Source organism: Ahaetulla prasina, chromosome 9, assembly GCF_028640845.1.
Source record: "Ahaetulla prasina isolate Xishuangbanna chromosome 9, ASM2864084v1, whole genome shotgun sequence".
NCBI classification, from domain to species: Eukaryota; Metazoa; Chordata; class Lepidosauria; order Squamata; family Colubridae; genus Ahaetulla; species Ahaetulla prasina.
This window is the reverse complement of record NC_080547.1, coordinates 17,038,900-17,060,377: the sequence shown is the minus strand read 5'-3', so window position 1 is coordinate 17,060,377 and position 21,478 is coordinate 17,038,900. Positions and strand designations below refer to the sequence as shown.

General features: G+C 42.9%; 1 protein-coding gene across 3 annotated transcripts in view; it reads right to left on the bottom strand.

The window, feature by feature from the left end:
• Nucleotides 1-21,478, bottom strand: part of LOC131203861 (opioid-binding protein/cell adhesion molecule) — a 541,096-nt gene that overhangs the window by 112,633 nt on the left and 406,985 nt on the right. For 2 of the 3 annotated variants that reach the window (XM_058194544.1, XM_058194545.1), the window contains exons 3-4: nt 16,023-16,148; nt 5,815-5,817 (exon numbers count right to left, since the gene is read on the bottom strand). In XM_058194544.1, the coding sequence (XP_058050527.1) occupies nt 5,815-5,817; nt 16,023-16,148 (129 nt within the window). The remainder of the gene's footprint in view (nt 1-5,814; nt 5,818-16,022; nt 16,149-21,478) is intronic. The other variant, XM_058194543.1, reaches the window with a different exon arrangement.

The window sequence follows — 21,478 nt, the reverse complement described above, 5'->3', positions numbered from 1 at the left end:
AAATTGCAGCTGCCTGCCAAAGTTCAAACAAATGACTCACGTAGCAAGACTTTCAGCTCTTTTTGAAACAGTTCAGCTAAACTTTTGCTTCCTGTGGAGTGCGAGCAGTCCCAAAGCTCCTTATATATCCTGTGGTGCTCCTTATATATCCTTCCTTTTGATGATGCCGCCTCTCTAATCTTCTGAAGCGCGGGTCAAGCCAAGCTTGATTATTATTATCAGCTGGGTCTGAAGGCGTAGCCTGGGGAAGGGAGGAATCAGGGGATGACGGCCTCATTACGTCCTCCGACTGGTCTGGTTCTGGCTCCTGGAGCCGAGCCAAAGGAATCGGTGCTCCCGAGGTAAGCCTTACGGCCCTTCCGCCGCACTCACTGAGTCACTTTCGGGCATGGGGCCAGGTTTGGGGGCTGGAGTCACAACAGGCGTGCATAAGAGCACAAGCGTGCCTACCATTCCTGTTCTATTGTTTCCTTTCATTATATCCAATTAATATAGTTATTACATACTTATATATATGCTTATATATTGTATAGCCATTTCATGCTTATGCTTATATATACTATATGCCAAAATAAATAAATAAAAATAAATAAATAAATGTAAAATTAACATCCGGTTCGTCCGAACCTGTCTGAACTGGCTGAATCCCACCCTTGACTTTATGGTAACTCTACTGTTCCATAACTTCACAAAACTCTAAAATCCATTCCTGATAATGTCAACCCTGAAGTGAACCTGGCTGAGGCCAACTTGGAGGCTTCAGGGTTGCCACAAGGCAGAAGAGGGGGGACAGGGAGGAGGGAAGATAGATAGAAGGGTTTTGGTAGTCAAAACAAAAAGATTCTTGTGGGAACCAAGGTCATTTCGTCAGGTGCCTGAGAAAGAGGAGGAGGAGAGTAACCAAGCAACCAGCCAGCACTTCCATTGGACAATGTGACTGATGACTTGGGGGAAAGGGGGAAACTTTCATTTTTTTAGTTAGGTGAAAACCATGGGAACTTCAGAGATGGTTATCACCAGTTGTGCCAATATGAAGTGTCCTATAAAATTGTTCTTTGAGGAACTTGCCTGCCTTGGAGTTCTGCTTTCAATGGGTACATTACTTGGAATGCTGACAGATAAACCGTATTCTCCTAACCAATTCAGCTTCTGTTGAAGCCAAATAAAACTTTCTTTCCAAAGTATAGATACTATTGCTGTACTTCTTGGAAACCTAGAGACCCCTGAGGCATTTAATCAGTGTAAATCCCTTGATAAAGTATCCTGATTCATATTTCTTCAAAACGCTGTGTGGAATCAAATTTAACTTTCGACTATATTTTACACTATGCCAAAGTTGCAAAAATAAAAATAAAAATAAATCTGGCACGTTATATGCATCCAAATGCTCAAATATGAATGTGTGAAAAAGCATGCATCTAATGTGAAAGTTGGTATTTACTCATTAAATATGCTTGCTGTGGATGGAGATTGATAGGCTCAAGGATTATGGGTGGACTGGAATGCCTTACCATGTGATCAAAGGGGGTCATATGGGTTATTCAATCAATCAGAGTAGAGCTGAAAGGGACCATGGAGGTCTTCTAGTCCAACCCCCTGCTCAAGCAGGAGAGTGGTTCTCAAGTGTTTTCTTAAAAACCTCCAGTGTTGGAGCATTCACAACTTCTGGAGGTGAGTTGTCCCACACTGATTAATCGTTCTAACTGTCAGGAAATTTCTCCTTAGTTCTAAGTTGCTTCTCTCCTTGATTAGTTTCCACCCATTGCTTCCAGTGGTGGGATTCTACCGGTTTGGACCGGTTCGGGCAAACCTTTAGCTCCGACTTTCAGCTGTGAGCAAACCGGTTCTCTCTTTCTTTGAAATGGGGCCCGCCTGCCCATTTATATAATGCCCCTGCATTATACTCACCTTTATTTCTGCTTCTGAAGCCCAGCTGATCGGGCGGCAGAGCGGATGGCCGCTCCTCAGCTGTTTTCCTTGGCTCTCAGCAACACGGAAGTTCAATTTTCTGCAAACTGTGCACGTGTACGAAGCGTGCACCTGGCACGTGCGCTCAGCGAACTGGTTGTTAAACCAATAGGATCCCACCACTGATTGCTTCTCGCCCTGCCTTCAGGTGCTTTGGAGAATAGCTTGACTCCCTCTTCTTTGCGGCAGTCAAGTTGTTCCCCTGATTGATTGTTCTCACTGTCAGGAAATTTCTCCTTAGTTCTAAGTTGCTTCTCTCCTTGATCAGTTTCCACCCATTGCTTCTTGTTCTGCCCTCAGGTGCTTTGGAAAATAGCTTGACTCCCTCTTCTTTGTGGCAGCCCCTGAGATATTGGAACACTGCTTTCATGTCACCCCTAGTCTTTCTTTCCACTAGAATAGACATATCCATTTCCTGCAACTATTCTTCATATGTTTTAGTCTCCAGGCCCCTAATCATCTTAGTTGCTTTTCTTTACACTTTTTCCGAAGTCTCAACGTCTTTTTTTTTTTTTTGTAATGTGGTGACCAAAGCTGGTGACCAAAAACTAGGTCAAAATATTCATATGGGATCATATGACCACAATTTTTGCAAAGAGCTTTTCTGTACTTAATTACTCACGAGTAGAAACCCTCTGGAGCTAAGAGTCCTTCTGGATAAGGCTGGAAGATTTCACCAGAAGATGCTTATGTTTCATTTTCACATTTAAAAAAAAATTGAATTAATTTAGTAGGAAGAAAGCAACATTAAAAATGAAAAGTAATGTATATAATTTTTACAATTGCCTAGAGTCACTAGAAGTCAGGCAGTATTTTTAAAATGCTCAAGGTTGATTCAGCCTTCCATCCTTCTGAAGTCGGTAGAATGAGGACCCAGATTGTTGGGGGCAAATAGGCTGACTCTGTAAATCGCTTAGAGAGGGCTGTAAAGCACTGTGAGGCAGTATTTAAGTCTAAGTGCTATTCATTAATTCCTTCCTTCCTTCCTTCCTTCCTTCCTTCCTTCCTTCCTTCCTTCCTTCCTTCCTTCCTTCCTCCCTCCCTCCCTCCCTCCCTCCCTCCCTTCCCTTCCCTTCACAGTGGTTAGAGTGCAGTATTGCAGGCTAATTCTGCCCACAGTCTGGAGTTCAATCCTGATGGCCTCAAGGTTGACTCAGCCTTCCATCCTTCCAAGGTGGGTAAAATGAGGACTCAATAGGCTGACTCTGTAAATCGCTTAGAAAGGGCTGTAAAGCACAGTAAAGTGATATATAAGTCTAAGTGCTATTGCTTGCTTGCTTCTTGCTTGCTTGCTTCCTCCCTCCCTCCCTCCTAGTGTTAGAATGCAGTATTGCAGGCAAACTCTGCCCACAGCCTGTAGTTTGATCCTGATGGGACTCAAGGTTGTCTTAGCCTTCCATCCTTCTGAGGTGGGTAAAATGAGGACCCAGATTGTTGGGGGCAATAGACTGACTCTGTAAACCGCTTAGAGAGGGCTGTAAAGTGGTATACAAGTCTCTGTGCTATGGCTGAGCACTATTGCTAAATTCTGGGAAAGGCTGTGCCTTCACCCCAACTTTCAACCCCTTTGGGTGTGACTTGTGTGCAGCTTGAAAAAAAAAAACTCTTGTGAAATCTGTTTTTTTTTAATTTGCATTTATATCCCGCCCTTCTCCGAAGACTCAGGGCGGCTTACACTATGTCAAGCAATAGTCTTCATCCATTTGTATATTATATACAAAGTCAACTTTATTGCCCCAACAATCTGGGTCCTCATTCTACCTACCTTATAAAGGATGGAAGGCTGAGTCAACCTTGGGCCTGGTGGGACTTGAACCTGCAGTAATTGCAAGCAGCTGCTGTTAATAACAGACTGTCTTAGCAGCCTGAGCCACCAGAGGCTGGCTGTGTGTGTGATACGATTCCACTCTTACCAGAGCAGATTGGGAAGGAAAGCTCCTAAAAGCACAGTCGGAAGCGTGCAGAGCTCAATCAGGCAACTCCGAAAAGGAACAAGAGATGAAATCAGTCCCTAATATTGTTAAATAGCGTGATGGTCTTTCTACAAACCAAAGGGAGGCAAATGTACCCCACCCAACAGGCATATGTGCAAAATGGATGCATGGGGAGAGGCGAAACATATGGGCACCCATCTGGTACAAAGCACATTGCTAGACCTTCCTTACACATTACATTCGCAGGAACCACCAGCAGCATTAGAGAACATACATTTCTGTACGGAAGGAGTGGGAAGGAAACCTCAGGAAGGAACAGCTTGCTTAGCCACATCTGTTTTACTGAGCGGAGTGATAAATAACTTTGATTTCGCATCGCTGCCACCTTGTTCCAGATCTCCGGAGATTTAAACTGCTCCTTAACAGACACCTGGAAGCCCCCGAGAGAAATAAGCACCAACATCCTTACAGTCCTAGGCTGCATAAACAGAGGGATAGAATCAAGATCGCGTGAAATGTTAATACCACTTTATAATGCCTTGGTAAGGCCACACTTAGAATACTTGCGTCCAGTTTTGGTTGCCATGATGTAAAAAAGATGCTGAGACTCTAGAAAGAGTGCAGAGAAGAGCAACAAAGATGATTAAGGGACTGGGGCTAAAACATATGAAGAACGGTTGCTGGAATTGGGTATGTATAGTCTGATGAAAAGAAGGACTAGGGGAGACATGATAGCCGTGTTCCAATGTCTCAGGGGCTGCCCCAAAGAAGAGGGAGTCAAGCTATTCTCCAAAGCACCTGAGGGCAGGACAAGAAGCAATGGGTGGAAAGTAATCAAGGAGAGAAGCAACTTAGAATTAAGGAGAAATTTCCTGACAGTTCGAACAATTAATCAGTGGAACAACTTGCCTCCAGAAGTTGTAAATGCTCCACCACTGGAAGTTTTTAAGAAGAGATTGGATAACCATTTGTCTAAAGTGGAGTAGGGTTTCCTGCCTGCAGGGAGTTTGACTAGAAGATCTCCAGAGTCCCTTTCAACTATTCTATTCTATTCTATTCTATTCTATTCTATTCTATTCTATTCTATTCTATTCATCAATACACACAAACACACAAACACACACACACACACACACAACCATATTCTATATATGGGCATGCACAAGCGCACCAGCGTGCCTATTGTCCCTGTCCTTATTATGATTTTTATTATTATTTATTAAATTTTTATACCGCCCTTCTCCCGAAGGACTCAGGGCAGTGTACAGCCAACGATAAAACAACATATATACAATTAAAACAATATTTAAAACATAGCAGATTAAAGGCTGATAAATTAAAAATTTAGATATTAAATTTGTTTTCTTTTATTCATACCCTTTACATGTGTTTATAATTATGTTTACATAATTATGTTTACACTTGTATCTGTCATAAAATACATGCTTGACGAAAATAAATAAATAAAAATAATCTATTCTATTGTATTCTATTCTATTGTATTCTATTCTATTGTATCGCATCCTATCCTATCCCATCCCATCCCATCCCATCCCATCCCATCCCATCCCATCCCATCCCATCCCATCCCATCCCATCCCATCCCATCCCATCCTATCCTATCCTATCCTATCCTATTCTAAATGTTATACTGTTTCCTGCCTAAGCAAGGGGTTGGACTAAAAGACCTCCAAGGTCCCTTCCAACCTGGTTATTTTATTCTTTCCACAGACCTCCCTAGATGAAAGGAAGAGAAACTTAGCAGGGCCCATAGATCCAAACGTCAGAGATCTCTTGTTGGGCACTTGACTTCCTTTTTGCTGGGTTGAAAGGAACAGCTAACCGTCGAGTAGGCTGTCCCAATCTCACCAGCGAATAGGCCTAAACAAGGCAGGCGATGACAACAATGGACCTTCTGCGGATCAATGGAAGGCCTGATGGGTTTCAGGGTGTTAGCAAATCAAAAAGCAGAGTTGTAATAGCGTCTCGTGGAGGGTCGCGCTTTTGACTTGACCCGGGGACAACCTGTGACTCTTGGGCTAATTCAAAAATCCATTTGTAAGAGAGGAGTGCGGGCCTTTGATAAAGACTGTTCGTCCCTCTCCTGAAACCCGTGGCTTGGGAAAGAGGGGGGAAAGAAAAATGAGGATGATTGAAATGGAAGCCAGCCTGCTGTGAAGCAAATTGTTAGCTTCTAGCATTACCTTTATTTACAATAATGCCCCTGGGCCTTGCAGCTTCCATAAGCACTTTTAGAAAATCAGAAATAGGCAGCCAAAACTCACTGATTTATTTGGAAGTGTGTGTTCTTTTCCTCCTACTCCTAAATAGAAATATAAGTTAAGGCAGGGTAGAGGAGAGGAAAGAGGGCCTCCTGGATTCTAGGAAGGATGTGGGGCAGGGGTGAAATCCAGCTGGTTCTGACAGGTTCTGGAGAACAGGTAGCAGAAATTTTGAGCAGTTCGGAGAAATGGTAGTGGAAATTTTGAGTAGTTCGAAGAATCGGCGAATACCACCTCTGACTGGCCCCAGAGTGGGGAGGGAAATTTGTATCCTATGACTATCATTAAGTGTTGTAAGTGTTGTACCTTGATGAAGGTATCTTTTATGTACATTGAGAGCGTATGCACCAAGACAAATTCCTTGTGTGTCCAATCACACTTGGCCAATAAAAAAAATTCTATTCTACTCTATTCAATTTGGTAACATTGCTAGGAAAAAAGCATGAAAATGTCCAGGTAGAACTGGTTACCAAAGAGTGGAATTCAGAGATGGTATTCAGCCAGTTTAAACCGGTTTGAGTGAACTGGTAGAGGCGACTTATAGGTGGGCCCACCCACCTGCCGGGCCACAATCCCGTCCTATATCCAATGGTAGGATTCAAATATTTTCACTACCACTTCTGTGGACTTCTTGGTGGGCATGGCAGAAGAAGGATACTGTAAAATCTCCGTTCCCTCCCCACTCCAGGGGAAGGATACTGTAAAATCTCCATTCCCTCCCCACTCCAGGGGAAGGATACTGTAAAATCTCCATTCCCTCCCCACTGCAGGGGAAGGATACTGTAAAATCTCCATTCCCACTCCACTCCAGGGGAAGGTTACTGCAAAATCCCTATTTCCTACTGATCAGCTGGGCCTCGGGATGCAGAGAATAGTTGGGGGCAGGGCCAGTCAGAGGTGGTATCTACCGGTTCGCTGAACGAACCTGCTGAATTCCACCTCTGCCTATATCGCTGTGTTTTTGATGTCAAAGGCATGCACAGATGGTGCGCGTGAACAAATTCCCGTGTTTCCATTTGTTTATTATATACAAAGTCAACTTATTGCCCCCAACCTGGGTCCTCATTTTACTTACCTTATAAAGGATGGAAGGCTGAGTCAACCTTGGGCCTGGTGGGACTTGAACTTGCAGTAATTGCAAGCAGCTGTGTTAATAACAGACAGACTTAGTCTGCTGAGCCACCAGAGGCCCTATTGATTAAAAACAGCTGCATCTGCATGCAGGATTGTTTCAAGGGTATGTAAGTTGCTTTGTACATGGAAATTACATATCTCAAGGAAAATTATGAGCTGATCTTAAAGAGAATATGAACAATATAGATTTTTCAACATCCCTAACAGAATAGCCTAGAATGGGAATGAATGAAAAACCTGTATTTCAATAGATGACTTACTCGTCCTTGGATTGAATCCTTGCCGTTCATCAAAATTAAATTTTAACAAAATGTATTAGCAATCTACCAGAAGAAGCTATATGTAGTTTGCAACCAGTGTGGGCTGGTCTCCCAAAGAAAAGAAAATTATCCCGAGTTGATTATTTTTCTTGTTGCATCTGCTATCTGCGGAAGGTTCTGCAGAAATTAATTGATTTATTTCCCCCCCCCCAACCTCTTTCAAGAGCGTTGAATAAAGCGATGAAAATTCCAATCTTTTTGAGAACATCTTGAACTCAGGGAGCAACGCAATGCAGAATAAATTGGAATAAAGTGCAATCCAGAATATCTCTTGGTGCAGGCTGATGAATAAAATCCCGAAGAAACAGATTAAAACTTTCTCTTCCACAAGGCTGTGATGACGAGATATTGAATGAAGCTCAGCCAGTGCTTAGTCTGGGAATAAGGAGGGGAATTCCATCCGTTCAATAATTCCAAATGCATGTTATTTCTTTTTATTCTGTTGTGAAGCCACAGGGTACCTGTTTTCCCCCAAGCGGGGATCTGGATATTTTTTTACTCCCCAAAGACACTTGTTTTTTGATTGAAAATTAGTTGCTGGCTTCTGCATAGCTTTAGTTTTTCATCTGCTAAATGTAGACAATAATATTTTCCTTCCTCTCTGGAGAGGTTGCAAACCTTGAATTTGCTAATATTTGTCAAGAGGACTCAGGTTTATTAAGATTCAGGAAAATAGGCTTCCTGAGTGGTTTTGCAATTGCTAGTCCCAGTAGGGAGCCACAGCAGCAGTTTGTGTGTGTGTGTGTGTGTTTGTATAACATTACAGGTGTGGGCAGGGTGAGAAGAAGAACAAAAAACATAATGAAGACAACTTTCTTCTGCTCTCTTTTAAGTGAGGCTGGAGAAATTTCACCTGGTTCAATCTGATCAAGAGGAAAGATGGGATGAGAATTTGCTGCTACCTTTACAGATTACAGATTAATTGGAAGGGACCTTGGAGGTTATCTAGTCCAACCGAAGACCTTACACCATTCCTGACAGATGGCAGTCCAGTCTCTTCTTGAAAGCTTCTGGTTATGAAGCTCCCACAACTTCTGGAGGCAACTTCTGTTCCAGTGGTTGATTGTTCTCACTGTCAGGAAATTTCTACTTATTTCTCGGTTGAATCTGTCCTTGATCAGTTTCCATCCATTATTCCTTGTCTGGCCTTCAGATGCCTTGGAAAATAGCTTGACCCCCTTCCTCTCTGTGGCAGCCCCTCAAATATTGGAAGACTGCTATCATGTCTCCCCTGCTCCTTTTCTTTACTAGACTAGCCCTGCCCAGTTCCTGAAACCATTTATCGTATCTTTTAGCCACGGGTGAAATCCAGCAGGTTCTGACATGATCTGGAGAACCGATAGCAGAAATTTTGAGCAGTTCGGAGAACCGGCAAATACCACCTCTGGCTGGCCCCATAGTAGGGTGGGAATGGAGATTTGCAATATCCTTCCCCTGGAGTGGGGTGGGAATGGAGATTTTGCAGTATCATTTCCCTGCCATGCCCACCAAGCCATGCCCACCAATCCACCCCACACCCACCAAATAATTTGGATTTCACTACTGGTTTTAGCCTCTGGTCCCCTAATCATTTCTTCTCTGCACTCTTCTCTGCACTCTTTCTAGAGTCTCAATATTTTTTTTTTATAGTGTGGTGACCAAAATTGGATGCAGTATTCTAGGTGTGGTTTGACTAAAGCGAACGTTCTTGAAAGAGTTGTTATTATTATTAAAGGCAGGTCAAGGCACTGGTGAGATTTTCTGTGCCATGAGCTGCACACAGCAGTATCTTTAAATTTGGGGAGAACATCATATTTTGTTTTCTTGTTAAAAAAAGAAGAAGAATGAACTACCCTCATGATATCTCTCTCTTTATTTAATGCCATTTACTAGAAGCAAACAGAAGCCTTGGGAAAAAAAATCTTCAGGCTTATATCAATATGTATTTAAGATCAAATAAATGCAAGTGAGGGATTTCTAGTCTCTGTAAGATATCTTGTTTCAGTAGCTGCCAAGAAGAAAAGGGGACTGCTGATGTATATATTATTTCTGATGATGCATGTTTTGTCTCAAAGAGAGAAAATGAGAACAATTCTATTCAGCCCTCGTGACTCTACAAAATTTGAATCATTTATTAGGGACATGATCGCTCATAACATGAAGACGTATCAAACTAGTTGGCTTGCATTATGAAGGAGTGAATCTTCCAATGAAGATTAAGGGAAGGAAATAAAAGGGAATTGGATATTTAATATGTGCCGAGTGACATAGAGAGATAGTGCTCCACTTATGACCACAGCTGGAACCAGAACTGCCTTTGCTAAGCAATCAGTTTTTTTAAGTGAAGCATAAACCTGACATGACCATATTTTGCCAGGCTGTTGTTAAGTGAAACCATGCAGTTAAGGGAATCATGCCGTCATTAAGTGATCCTGGCTTCCCCATTAACTTTGCTCATTGGAAGCCAGCTGGGAAGGTTACGAATGGTGATCACATGACCCCAGAATGATAATCATCATCATCAGTACAGCTTCTGCCAGCTGCCTGCAGTTCGAATCTCATTGGCTCAAGGTTGACTCAACCTTCCATCCTTCCGAGGTCGGTAAAATGAGAACCCAGATTGTTGGGGGCAAGATACTGACTCTGTAAACCCACTTAGAGAGAGCTGTAAAGCACTGTGAAGTGATATATAAGTCTAAGTGCTATTTGTAATGTATTTGAATTTCAGGAGGGAAATTTGGGCGGGAAAATGCACGCTGCTGATTGGCTGATGCCTCAGCCAAAATCCTATTTAAAGAGGGGTTTTTGCCTGTTGGCTTTTGCTGGGATCACAATAAACCAAAGAGCTGTTGTCACTTGTATCGTCTCCTGCCTCTTCATTGCCCGAACTTAACACTATTGCTATTTATCTATACCTGGTTTGAAAGCATTCAAATGCGAGTAGATTAATAGGTACCACTTTGGTGGGAAGGTAACAGTATTCCATGAACCTGATGGCCACATGACCACAGAAAAGTGGTTAGGAAACAGAGATGAGCACTGTCCTTTAGACTAAGACATGATCTGACAGGGGAAATCTTTACCTTGTTTTGACTACCTGCATACATTGGTGCATTACAGACAGTTGAACCACCCCTAAAACTGAGAATGGAAATGTGGTTAAGTTTCAGCTTTAGCAAGACTAATAGTGGTGGGAAGGAGTTTCAGAGTTAGCCTACAGCAGATATTTGGAAGTTCAATAATAATAATAATTATTTTTTGAACTGCTTGCTTATTTGCAAAACAAAGAATGTTAACTTAACAACACAGACAAGAATGGGGTGGGAGGTTGATTATATTCAAAATAAGTATCAGATAAAAAAATATCGAATAGCATATGAGTAAATTTAGGAAATATTTTGTATTAGATATACTTCTGAAGGAGAGGGGAATTGAGAGTGTGATTATGTGTGGAGTGACTAGAGATGATAATTTAGGAATTATTTTGGATTATGATTGTTAATTTTGATACCCTGCATTTTGTTCTGGGAAGTCGGGGTGGGGGATGGGGGGTAAGGGGAGGGAATTGGGGGTGGAGGGTAGAGGATGGAGTGATGGTTAATGTACAGGGATTATTGAAGATGTATAAATATAATTAATGTAGGGTCGGGTCTGCCCAGTTACCATTTTAGAACGGTGGGGAGGGAGAAAAGAGGAGAGAGTAGGAGGTAGGAAAGAGGAGAAGAGGAAGGAAGAGGGGGAGAAGGGGGAGAAGGAAGGTGTAGGGTGGAGGGAGGAAAGGATGTAGATAAGAGAAGGAGAGGAAGGTCTGGAAAGTAGAAGAAGGTAGAAGAGAGAAGAGTGTTAAAAAGGGGCGTGGTGACTGGGCAAGCCCGACTAATTGTATATAACTGTACATTGGATGAACTGTTTGATATGATTGTAAAAATAAAACTTGTTTATGAAAAAAAAGAATGGGGTGGGAGGGAGATGTAAAACAAAAAAGCCAACACAGTTCTTGGTTGCATAAACAGAGGGATAGAATCAAGATCACGGGAAGGGTTAATACCACTTTATAAAGCCTTAGTAAGGCCACACTTGGAATACTGCATTCAGTTTTGGTCACCATGGTGTAAAAAAGATGTGGAGACTCTAGAAAGAGTGCAGAGAAGAGCAACCAAGATGATTAGGGGACTGGTGGCTAAAACATATAAAGAACCATTGCTGGAATTGGGTATGTCTAGTTTGATGAAAAGAAGGACCAGGGGTGACATGATAGCAGTGTTCTGATATCTCAGGAGCTGCCACAAATAAGCGATTCTCCAGATCGCCCAAAGGCAGGACAAGAAGAATGGATGGAAACTAATCATGGAGAAAAGCAACTTAGAACTAAGGAGAAATTTCCTGACAGTCAGAACAATTAATCAGTGGAACAACTTGTCTTCAGAAGTTGTGAATATTCCAACACTGGAAGTTTTTAAGAAGAGATTGGATAACCATTTGTCTGAAATAGTGTAGGATTTCCTGTCTGGGCAGGGGTTTGGACTAGAAGGCCTCCAAGGTTCCTTTTAACACTATTATTCTATTTTATTCTATCCAGAGACCTACCCAGATGAAAAGAAGAGAAATGTAGCAGGTTGGCTCCAGAGGTTGTGAATGCTCCAACACTGGAAGTTTTTAAGAAGAGGTTGGATAACCATTTGTCTGAAGTGGTGTAGGGTTTTCTGCCTAAGCAGGGGGTTGGATTAGAAGACCTCCAAGGTCCCTCCCAACTCTGTTATTCTGTCCTTCTCTTCTCTTCTCTTCTCTTCTCTTCTCTTCTCTTCTCTTCTCTTCTCTTCTCTTCTCTTCTCTTCTCTCCTCTCCTCTCCTCTCCTCTCCTCTCCTCTCCTCTCCTCTCCTCTCCTCTCTTCTCTTCTCTTCACACAAAAAGCAAGGCAATGGTTCGTTGGGGAAAGGATAGATTTTGCCAGGGCCCCAGTGCACAGGATTAGATTTAGCTGAGATTTTCCAATTTTTGCCTTCTCTACATGGAGTGCCATGGGAGAAGAGGCAGAGAGACGATGCATCACCGCTCCTCTAAAAGCCATCTCTTCCCTTTGAACAACTTTCCTTCGCCAGGCTACTGAAGAAAGGAGGACTTTCTTATGAAACGAGAAGCTCCCTTTTCAAGCTATTGGTTTTGCTTACTTAAGGCTTTTTTCCCCCCCCTTAATGCAAAGAAGCTGCACAGCTTCTGTATAAATATGACTTAAGAATAAGGCTATTCAAGTTGAGAAAATGCTGCAGTCGGGGAAAAAAAATAACTTTCACGGGAATTTGTACATTTTGAATCTCTTTGGGGAAACAGTTGGATTTATGACTAGTCTCAGGGAGAAAAAAAATACCTTATTTAGTCATTAAAGAACCCTGGATGTAGACTAGAGGTTTCTATTTTAATGCTGCTCCCGTTTGAGACAGACAATAAAAAATTCTTATCTGACTTCCAGACTGGTATATTCTCTAAACCTCTCTTGATCCTTGGGAAACTGGAGGTGCCAAATAGATTAGTTATGTTTTATTAAATTACCCTTGCCTTCCTTTCCTTTCCTTTCTTTTCCTTCCTGAACTGCAGTTTAGCAATGCATGTTATTCTGTTAGTTTTCAGTGTGTTCCATTCACCTTCAGCTACCCCATTCATTCTGTAGCATCAGCATACACACCTAAATTTTGAGTAGTTCAGAGAACTGGCAAATACCACCTCTGGCTGGTCCCAGAGTGGGGTGGGAATGGAGATTTTGCTGTATCCTTCCCCTGGAGTTGGGTGGGAATGGGGATTTTGCAGTATCCTTCCCCTGCCAAGCCCACCAAGTCATGCCCACCAAGCCACACCACGCCTATCGAGTGATACCCACAGAACCGGTAGTAAAATAAATTGAATTTTACCACTGACACAAAACCCAATGCCGTTAGAAAAGGCAAAACAACAAATAGAATACATAGAAGCTAAGAAATACTGGACAAAAATTTGTATGTGGTTGGAGACAATGATACAACAACATATTGATTTCAAACCTGAATTATTCTTGGTGGGGATTTTACCAGAAACGTATAGTAAAGGAAATGTATATCTGATTATTCGTGTAATAACTGCAGCTAGAATTGTATTTGCACAAAATCGGAAAAGTGAAGAGATAGCTATGGATGAGAATGTTATTAAGAAAAACAGTAGAATGTGCAGAAATGAATAGATTAACACTTGCAATTAAAGGAAAGGAAGAATCTGATTATTATAGTATATGGGAGTTATTCTATCAATGGTTAAGAGAACAAATATGAAAATTAGAAAGAAAAACAGAGAAGTGAAATGCAGAAAATGTTTTAACAAAGTTAAATAAGCTAAGAAGAGGTTTGCTATAATAGTAGATACGTTAGGTATTAGTATTAAGTTAAGAATAGACAAAATATTAAATATGGCTGTAAATTTTAATTGTTAATGCACAAAATATTTGCACCCAGATGACGCACTGTTTAATGAAAAAAAAATGTTTGTATTAAAATGAAAATAATAATAATAAAAAGAAAAGTCAAAACTGAAACAATCCAAAATTCTAATTTCTTTGGAGACCTGGCCAAGTGGTTCAGGATCCCAGACCAAAGTTTGGGATCCTGAAGTTACCTGATATATTGCAAAAGAGTCTGAGAAGAATTTAGATCCCACAGGATCCCCCAATGACCTATCCATTAGGTCTAAAATATTCTCAAGTCCTCTTCTAACCCTGTCTTAAGGCGCTGCTGAAATCTTGGATGCAGAGAACTCTACATGAAAATGTTACAGGACTGAAAAACAAAGCAGACAAAGGCTTCCTGCCTTTTGTCACCAAAGCCTGCTTGAAACTGAAAACTGAAAGATTTCAGAAAACCAGTCATCAGCAAGGACTGGACTGTGTCGGTTGCATTCTTCTGCGTGTGGAAATTTTTGTCACCGTACAAAAAGACCAACCTTGTGAAATCTGTTGGTCGAGAACGGCCCACCGTATCTCAAACTGTGTTGTGACTCATCCTCCCTCCTCTCCTCAACCGGGCCCCTCCCGTCTCCAACTGGACCTTTTATCAGACTCCGAGTCTGATAATGAAGATGAACAGCCTGTCATGACTCCAGCCCCCGGCCCTGGCCCCATGCCCAGAGAGGATTCAAGGAGTGAAAGGAGAAGTCCAATAAACCTCACTCATACAGCATGTGTTCCTTTGGCTCAGCCTTTGGAGCAGGAAGCCAGCCAGGTGGTGGAATTACCCGGGCCTACTCCCTCTCACCCCTCCCTTTCCCAGACGCTGACAGCAGATCCAGCCGAAGACAATTCAGCGTGGGAGGACCCTCGCTTCTGGAGATCTGAGAGGTGACGCGAGCAGAAGGAAGGGTGGGGCAGGCCTGGATAAATGCTGAGTCATGGAGCCACACCCCACAGCCTATATAAAGGACCTGCTTTTAGCATTCCAACCTTGAGTCAAGCAAAGTCTTAGCTAGTTTGCTGATACCGGACCCTATCGCTGAAGTCACAACTTGGACTCCTGCCTGCCCTGATAAACCTCGAAGGAACTTGGCAATCTGCAGAGGCTTCGTTGCCAAGTTTGTTACGGACTTCCTTGACTCGTTCGTCGGAGTGGGGGTAGCACACGACAAACTGCAAGGCACGGCTTCCGAATTCTTCAGCATATGATGTCTATGGAGTTTCTCACTCAGCCAGGTCATGGTTGTCCCAAAGATGGTGTGTTTTGTTTTTCAAAAGGCAACAGAATCCAGTTGCCTTTTGAAAAGCACCTTTGGTTCATCCTATGTTGTTTCCCTTGTAAACCCATCATGACAAAGACACAATCACTCTGAGAAGCCAGACATCATTAACAGAAGTTCTCCATGTCTCTTTACAGATGCTATTTAATATTCCAATAATAAGATGTGCCCTCTTTCTTCCTCCAGTGTCTCACATGGTGGACATTCCCAATCTGCTACTAGTGTCAGGGTTCCTACGGATGCCCTAATTAAATCATGAGTCTTGAGCCAAGCTCCAAAAGAAACCCAGTCATTTATTAGGAGCTTCATGTCCGCATGTTCCCAAGTAAAACCAGATCTGACCCTACATAATTTACTGCCTTAGCACTTGACCACCAAAGGTGCACCTGACACAAGTGATGTCGAGCAGTCTATGCCCACCATGGCCACGCCCACCACCCCGGCCATGCCCACCCCAGCCCTCTGAGGTCAAACACAACCCTGATGCAGCGGCCCTCAATGAAATTGAGTTTGAGAGTCCTGTATTAATGCATGAGGTTTCAAGCAACACAATACTTTCCCTCTCTCTCATCACACCTCTCTCTCCTCTTCTACACATGTTGTATTTTGTTCCGGCTGCCCGGGCTACCCATCTTCCTGTTTGGAGACCACGTCTTACCTTTGCTGGAGAGATGCTTCCATGTTACTGTCGGTTCTGGTCTCCCAAAGGCTAAGCACAGGAGAGTGACACTGCTGCCTTCATTGATGGTGATGTCTGATGAGATGTTTATAATCTGAGGGGGAACTGCAACAAAACAACGGGGAAGGACATCAGTACATTATGCATTTTATGCTGATGTTAGTGATGGCAGGTTCATTTTTCTTGACCTACTCAGTATGAAGAAGGCAGGGCTTCTTGCCAAAATAGCACCGGCAATAGACTTACATACCGCTTCTCAGTGCTTTACAGCCCTCTCTAAGTGGTTTACAGAGTCAGCATGTTTTCCCCAACAATCTGGCTCCTCATTTTACTGACCTTGGAAGGATGGAAGGCTGAGTCAACCCTGAGCCAGTCAGGGTGGAAGGAACTGAACTCCTGGCAGTGTGAGCAGTGTTAGCCTGCAATATTCCATTCTAAATGTTGACTCGGCCTTCCATCTTTCTAAGGTTGGTAAAATGAGGACCCAGATTGTTTGGGGGCAATATGCTGACTCTGTAAACTCCTTAGAGAGAGCTGGAAAGCACTGTGAAATGGTATATAAGTCTAAGGACTATTGCTGTCCCTCCCTCCCACCCTCCCTCCCTCCCTCCTTCCTTCCTTCCTTCCTTCCTTCTTTCACTGGTGGCACAGTGGTCAGAATGCAGTATGCTATGGCTATTTCCCTCCCTCCCTCCTTCCTTCCTTCCTTCCTTCCATCCTTCCTTCCTTCCTTCTCTGGTGGCACAGTGGTCAGAATGCAGTATGCTATAGCTATTTCCCTCCTTCCTTCCTTCCTTCCTTCCTTCCTTCCTTCCTTCCTTCCTTCCTTCCTTCCTTCCTTCCTTCCTTCCTTCCTTCCTTCCTTCCTTCCCAGTGGTTAGAATGCAGTATTGCAGGCTAATTCAGCTCACAGCCAGGAGCTCAATCTTGACTGGCTCAAGGTTGACTCAGCCTTCCATCCTTCTGAGGTCAGTAAAATGAGGACCCAGATTATTGTGGGGCAATAGGCTGACTCTGTAAACCACTTAGAGAGGGCTGGAAAGCACTGTGAAGCGGTATATAAGTCTAAGGGCTATTGCTATTGCTAACCACTGCGCCACTAGGGCTCTTAAATCAATATAGCTGAGTTCTGAAATAAATGTGCAGTGGAACAAATGCGTTTAATTACTCATGAGGTATTTCAGAACCAAAGATTATGTTGCCTAACCATCCACTGAATTTTAGATTCGGTCACCTGCATTTACGAGGACAACTGAGGCCATTTTTTTTTGTTGCTAAGTGAGACTAAGTGACTCTTGCCCCCATTTTATGACCTTTCTTGCCACGGTAGTGAAGTGAACCACTCCATTTGTTAATTTAGCAACACGGTTGTTAAGCGAATCTGGTTTCCCCATTGACTATGTTTGTCAGAAGGTCCCAAAAGGGGATTGCATGACCCCGGGACACTGCAACCGTCATAACTATGAACCAGTTGCTAAGCATCTGAATTTTCACCCTGTGACTATGGGGATGTTGCAAAAGCCAGAAGTGTGAAAAGCGGCCATTTGCCACCTTTTTCAGTGTTGTTGTAACTTCAAGCAGTCACTAAATGAATGATTTGCAAGTCAAGGACTGCCTGTAGTACAAGGGTCTCCAGCCTTGGTCCCTTTAAGACTTGTGGACTTCAACTCCCAGAGTCCCTCAGTGTCGTGTCCCACTCCTCCGCTGACGGCCGGGTCAGGGAAATCCGAATCAGGCTTGCCTCTGCAGCTCTGCCAAAGTCCTAGCAAAGTCCTCAGAGCAGGCAGGAGACCAGCAAGTGACTTCAGCAAGATATGTTTAGACTTTGCCTGACTCAGAGAATGCCAGAAAGCAGATCCTTTATATGGGCCATGGGGTGTGGCTCCATGACTCAGCACTTATCCAGGCCTGCCCCTCCCTTCCTTCTGTCGTCGCCACCTATCAAGTCTTCTGATGCGAGGGTCACTCCAGTCTGCAGCTGTTGGCAATTGACCTCTCTCAGTCTCACATGCTGTGGAGGAGGGGGAGGGGTCTAGTTACTCCGTTTGCCTGGGCATGGAGCCAGAGCTGGGGGCTGGAGGCACTTCTTCCTCCTCGGCCTGTCTGGGCATGGAGCCAGGGCTGGGGCCGGGAGGCATACTAGGACATTCCTCCGTGTTCGGAAGCAGATAAGAAGGCCCCGGCTGTGGTGAGATCGGACAAGACACAACATTCAGCCAGCAAAGCTGGCTGAGGAACTCTGGGAGTTGAAGTCCACAAGTCTTAAAGGGACCAAGGTTGGAGACCCCTGGTGTAGTACATTTTATTGGCAGATCGCAAAAAAGAGCTTTTAGGCTTAACCTTCATTTTCCACTGGGGGGGGGGGAAACGGATCATTTTTTTTTTTGGTGTAAACTCTTCGAAAAGATGCAACCCCTTTTTAAAAGCAAAACAAATAAAACCATCAGTGAGGGAGGGGTGAAAGGGGAGCGGGGAAGTCCACAAAGGCATGATTCTGGATCTGATTTTTGCAACAAACTCTAATACCTTTGCCTTCCGTGGGGAAGAATTCAAAACATTTTAAAATATTTTTTTTTAAAAAAAAACTCTTTACTCTTCGTTCTGTTACTTTGCTGCAGGCAAGCTAACACCTAGCAGATCTAAAGGGCAGCTGATACCTTACAAAAACTAGAAGAACAATCTATGGGGAAAATGATTCAGCCTTTCTCAATTTCTCTCTCTCTCTCTCTCTCTCTCTCTCTCTCTCTCTCTCTCTCTCTCTCTCTCTCTCTCTGTCTCTCTTTATATATATATATATATAGGTCTTTGGTTGTTCGGGTTTTCTCCCGTGTAAAATTGGAAGTGTCTTGGCGACGTTTCGACGAAGTCTCATTCGTCATCTTCAGGCTTCAGCTTCGTGCTTCTGGTAGCAATGTGTGATCGCAGCTGTTTCTTCCTTTTAACTGCTAGTGGGGATTTGAACTGATTGGGTGGGAGCTTGGCTGTGCTCTGATTGGATGGGGTTTTCTGTGCTCTGATTGGCTGGGGTGTGTCCTGTGTTGGTGGGGGCTTGGTTGTGCTCAGTCTAGTCTGTGCTGCAGGGGATTTGAGCTGGTGAGCTGCACTGCTGCTGTTTGGCTTCGTGTTCGTGGTGGTCGCTACATCTTCATAGTGGGTGTCAGTCTGCTGCATGTATGGATTGGAGGGTTTGAAATGGCTAATGTTGCAGCTGCGGTCTGGCTTCTGGTCCTTGGTCGTGCTTCCTGATCAGTGTGGGTTTGGGTGTGCTTTCTGGGTGGATGTGTGGTGGTGACATCCTGTGTGGACCTCGTGAGTGTGGGTCTGGTGTCATTCCTCGTGTTAGGGACACGTTTGTCAATAAGGGCAGGTTTCCAAATGGCTGGTAGGCGGGAGGTATCATCACCAGACCCACACTCACGAGGTCCACACAGGATGTCACCACCACACATCCACCCAGAAAGCACACCCAAACCCACACTGATCAGGAAGCACGACCAAGGACCAGAAGCCAGACCGCAGCTGCAACATTAGCCACTTCAAACCCCTCCAATCCATACATGCAGCAGACTGACACCCACTACGAAGATGTAGCACGACCAGGAAGCCAAACAGCAGCAGTGCAGCTCACCAGCTCAAATCCCCTGCAGCACAGATTAGAGCAACACAATATATATATATATATATATATATATATATATATATATATATTTCTATATCACTTTTTCTCCCTCTTTTTTTTTTTAATGTATAAAAAAGATGTGGCCTGAAAAGATGTTCTTCAGGAATTCTTCTCCGCCTTTGTTGTTTATTCTTCCCCAGAATCATAATTTCATATTTATGCTTTCACTACCAACCTGCCTTCCATTGAGGACCTGTATACTGCACGAATCAAGAAGAGGGCCGTGAAAATATTTGCAGATCCCTCGCATCCTGGACATAAACTGTTTCAACTCCTACCCTCAAAACGACGCTATAGAGCACTACACACCAGAACAACTAGACACAAGAACAGTTTTTTCCCGAAGGCCATCACTCTGCTAAACAAATAATTCCATCAACACTGTCAGACTATTTACTGAATCTGCACTACTATTAATCGTTTCATAGTTCCCATCACCAATCTTTTTCCACTTATGACTGTATGACTATAACTTGTTGCTGGCAATCCTTATGATTTATATTGATATATTGACCATCAATTGTGTTGTAAATGTTGTACCTTGATGAAGGTATCTTTTCTTTTATGTACGCTTAGAGCATATGCACCAAGACAAATTCCTTGTGTGTCCAATCACACTTGGCCAATAAAATTCTATTCTATTCTATTCTATTCACAATTGGTTGCTTTGGTAGTTATTGTGGCCTTGATAATGCACTTTGTATCACAACAGCCAAAAAACAACAACCCAAACAAACAAGGAAAACAAGAGCTGGTTTAAGGACAGAGGAAGGAGTGTCTCTGGGCTCAAACTGACGTTCATCCATGGAACTTCAACTCCATATACATATGGTAGATATGGATTACAAGAGCAAACGTGAAAAACACCATCCACTCATCCCTCCTTCTTACTGACGAGAATAAAAACAAACCAGGTTATAAAATAAAATATCTGATTTTACACATCATAACAGCTGCACCAATAACATATGCACAAAACTGGAAACAGGAAAGGACACCAACAGATGAAGAAGTGATAGAAAAAGTTTTAGACTGTGCCGAGATGGACAAATTAACGAAAAAAAATAAAGAAAAAGAAGAGACAGATTATTACATAATTTGGAACAAATGGTATGAATGGCTTGAGATGCAGAAATAAAGAACAATATATACAGGAGAGAATTTAAAAATGTAAAGTATGTATAAAACAAGTATATAACAGGTAAAGGTTCCCTTTGCACATATGTGCTAGTTGTTCCCAACTCTAGGAGGTAGTGCTCATCTTCGTTTCAAAGCCGGAGAGCCAGCATGACTCAACACTAAAGGCGCACAGAACACTATTACCTTCCCACCAAAGGGTGTCCCTATTTTTCTACTTGCATTTTTTACGTGCTTTCGAACTGCTAGGTTGGCAGAAGCTGGGACAAGTAACGGGAGCTCATCCCATTACGCAGCACTAGGGATTCGAACCGCTGAATTGCCGACCTTTCGATCGACAAGCTCAGCGTCTTACCCACTAAGCCATCGCGTCCCTAACAAATATATAGAAATGTATAAAAGTAAGGCTATTAGTGTTAGAAAATACAATGTAATCAAAGAAAAAGGGACAATGAAGAAAATAAAACAGTAAGAGAGATATGGGGGGGGGAGAGATATAAAACAGAAAGAAGACCACTAAGAAACATTGGTTAAAAAGAGGCTATATTTATATGTTGTATGTTATGTGTTTGTCATATTGTCATAATAAAATATATACATTTTTTTTAAAAAGAAAAAA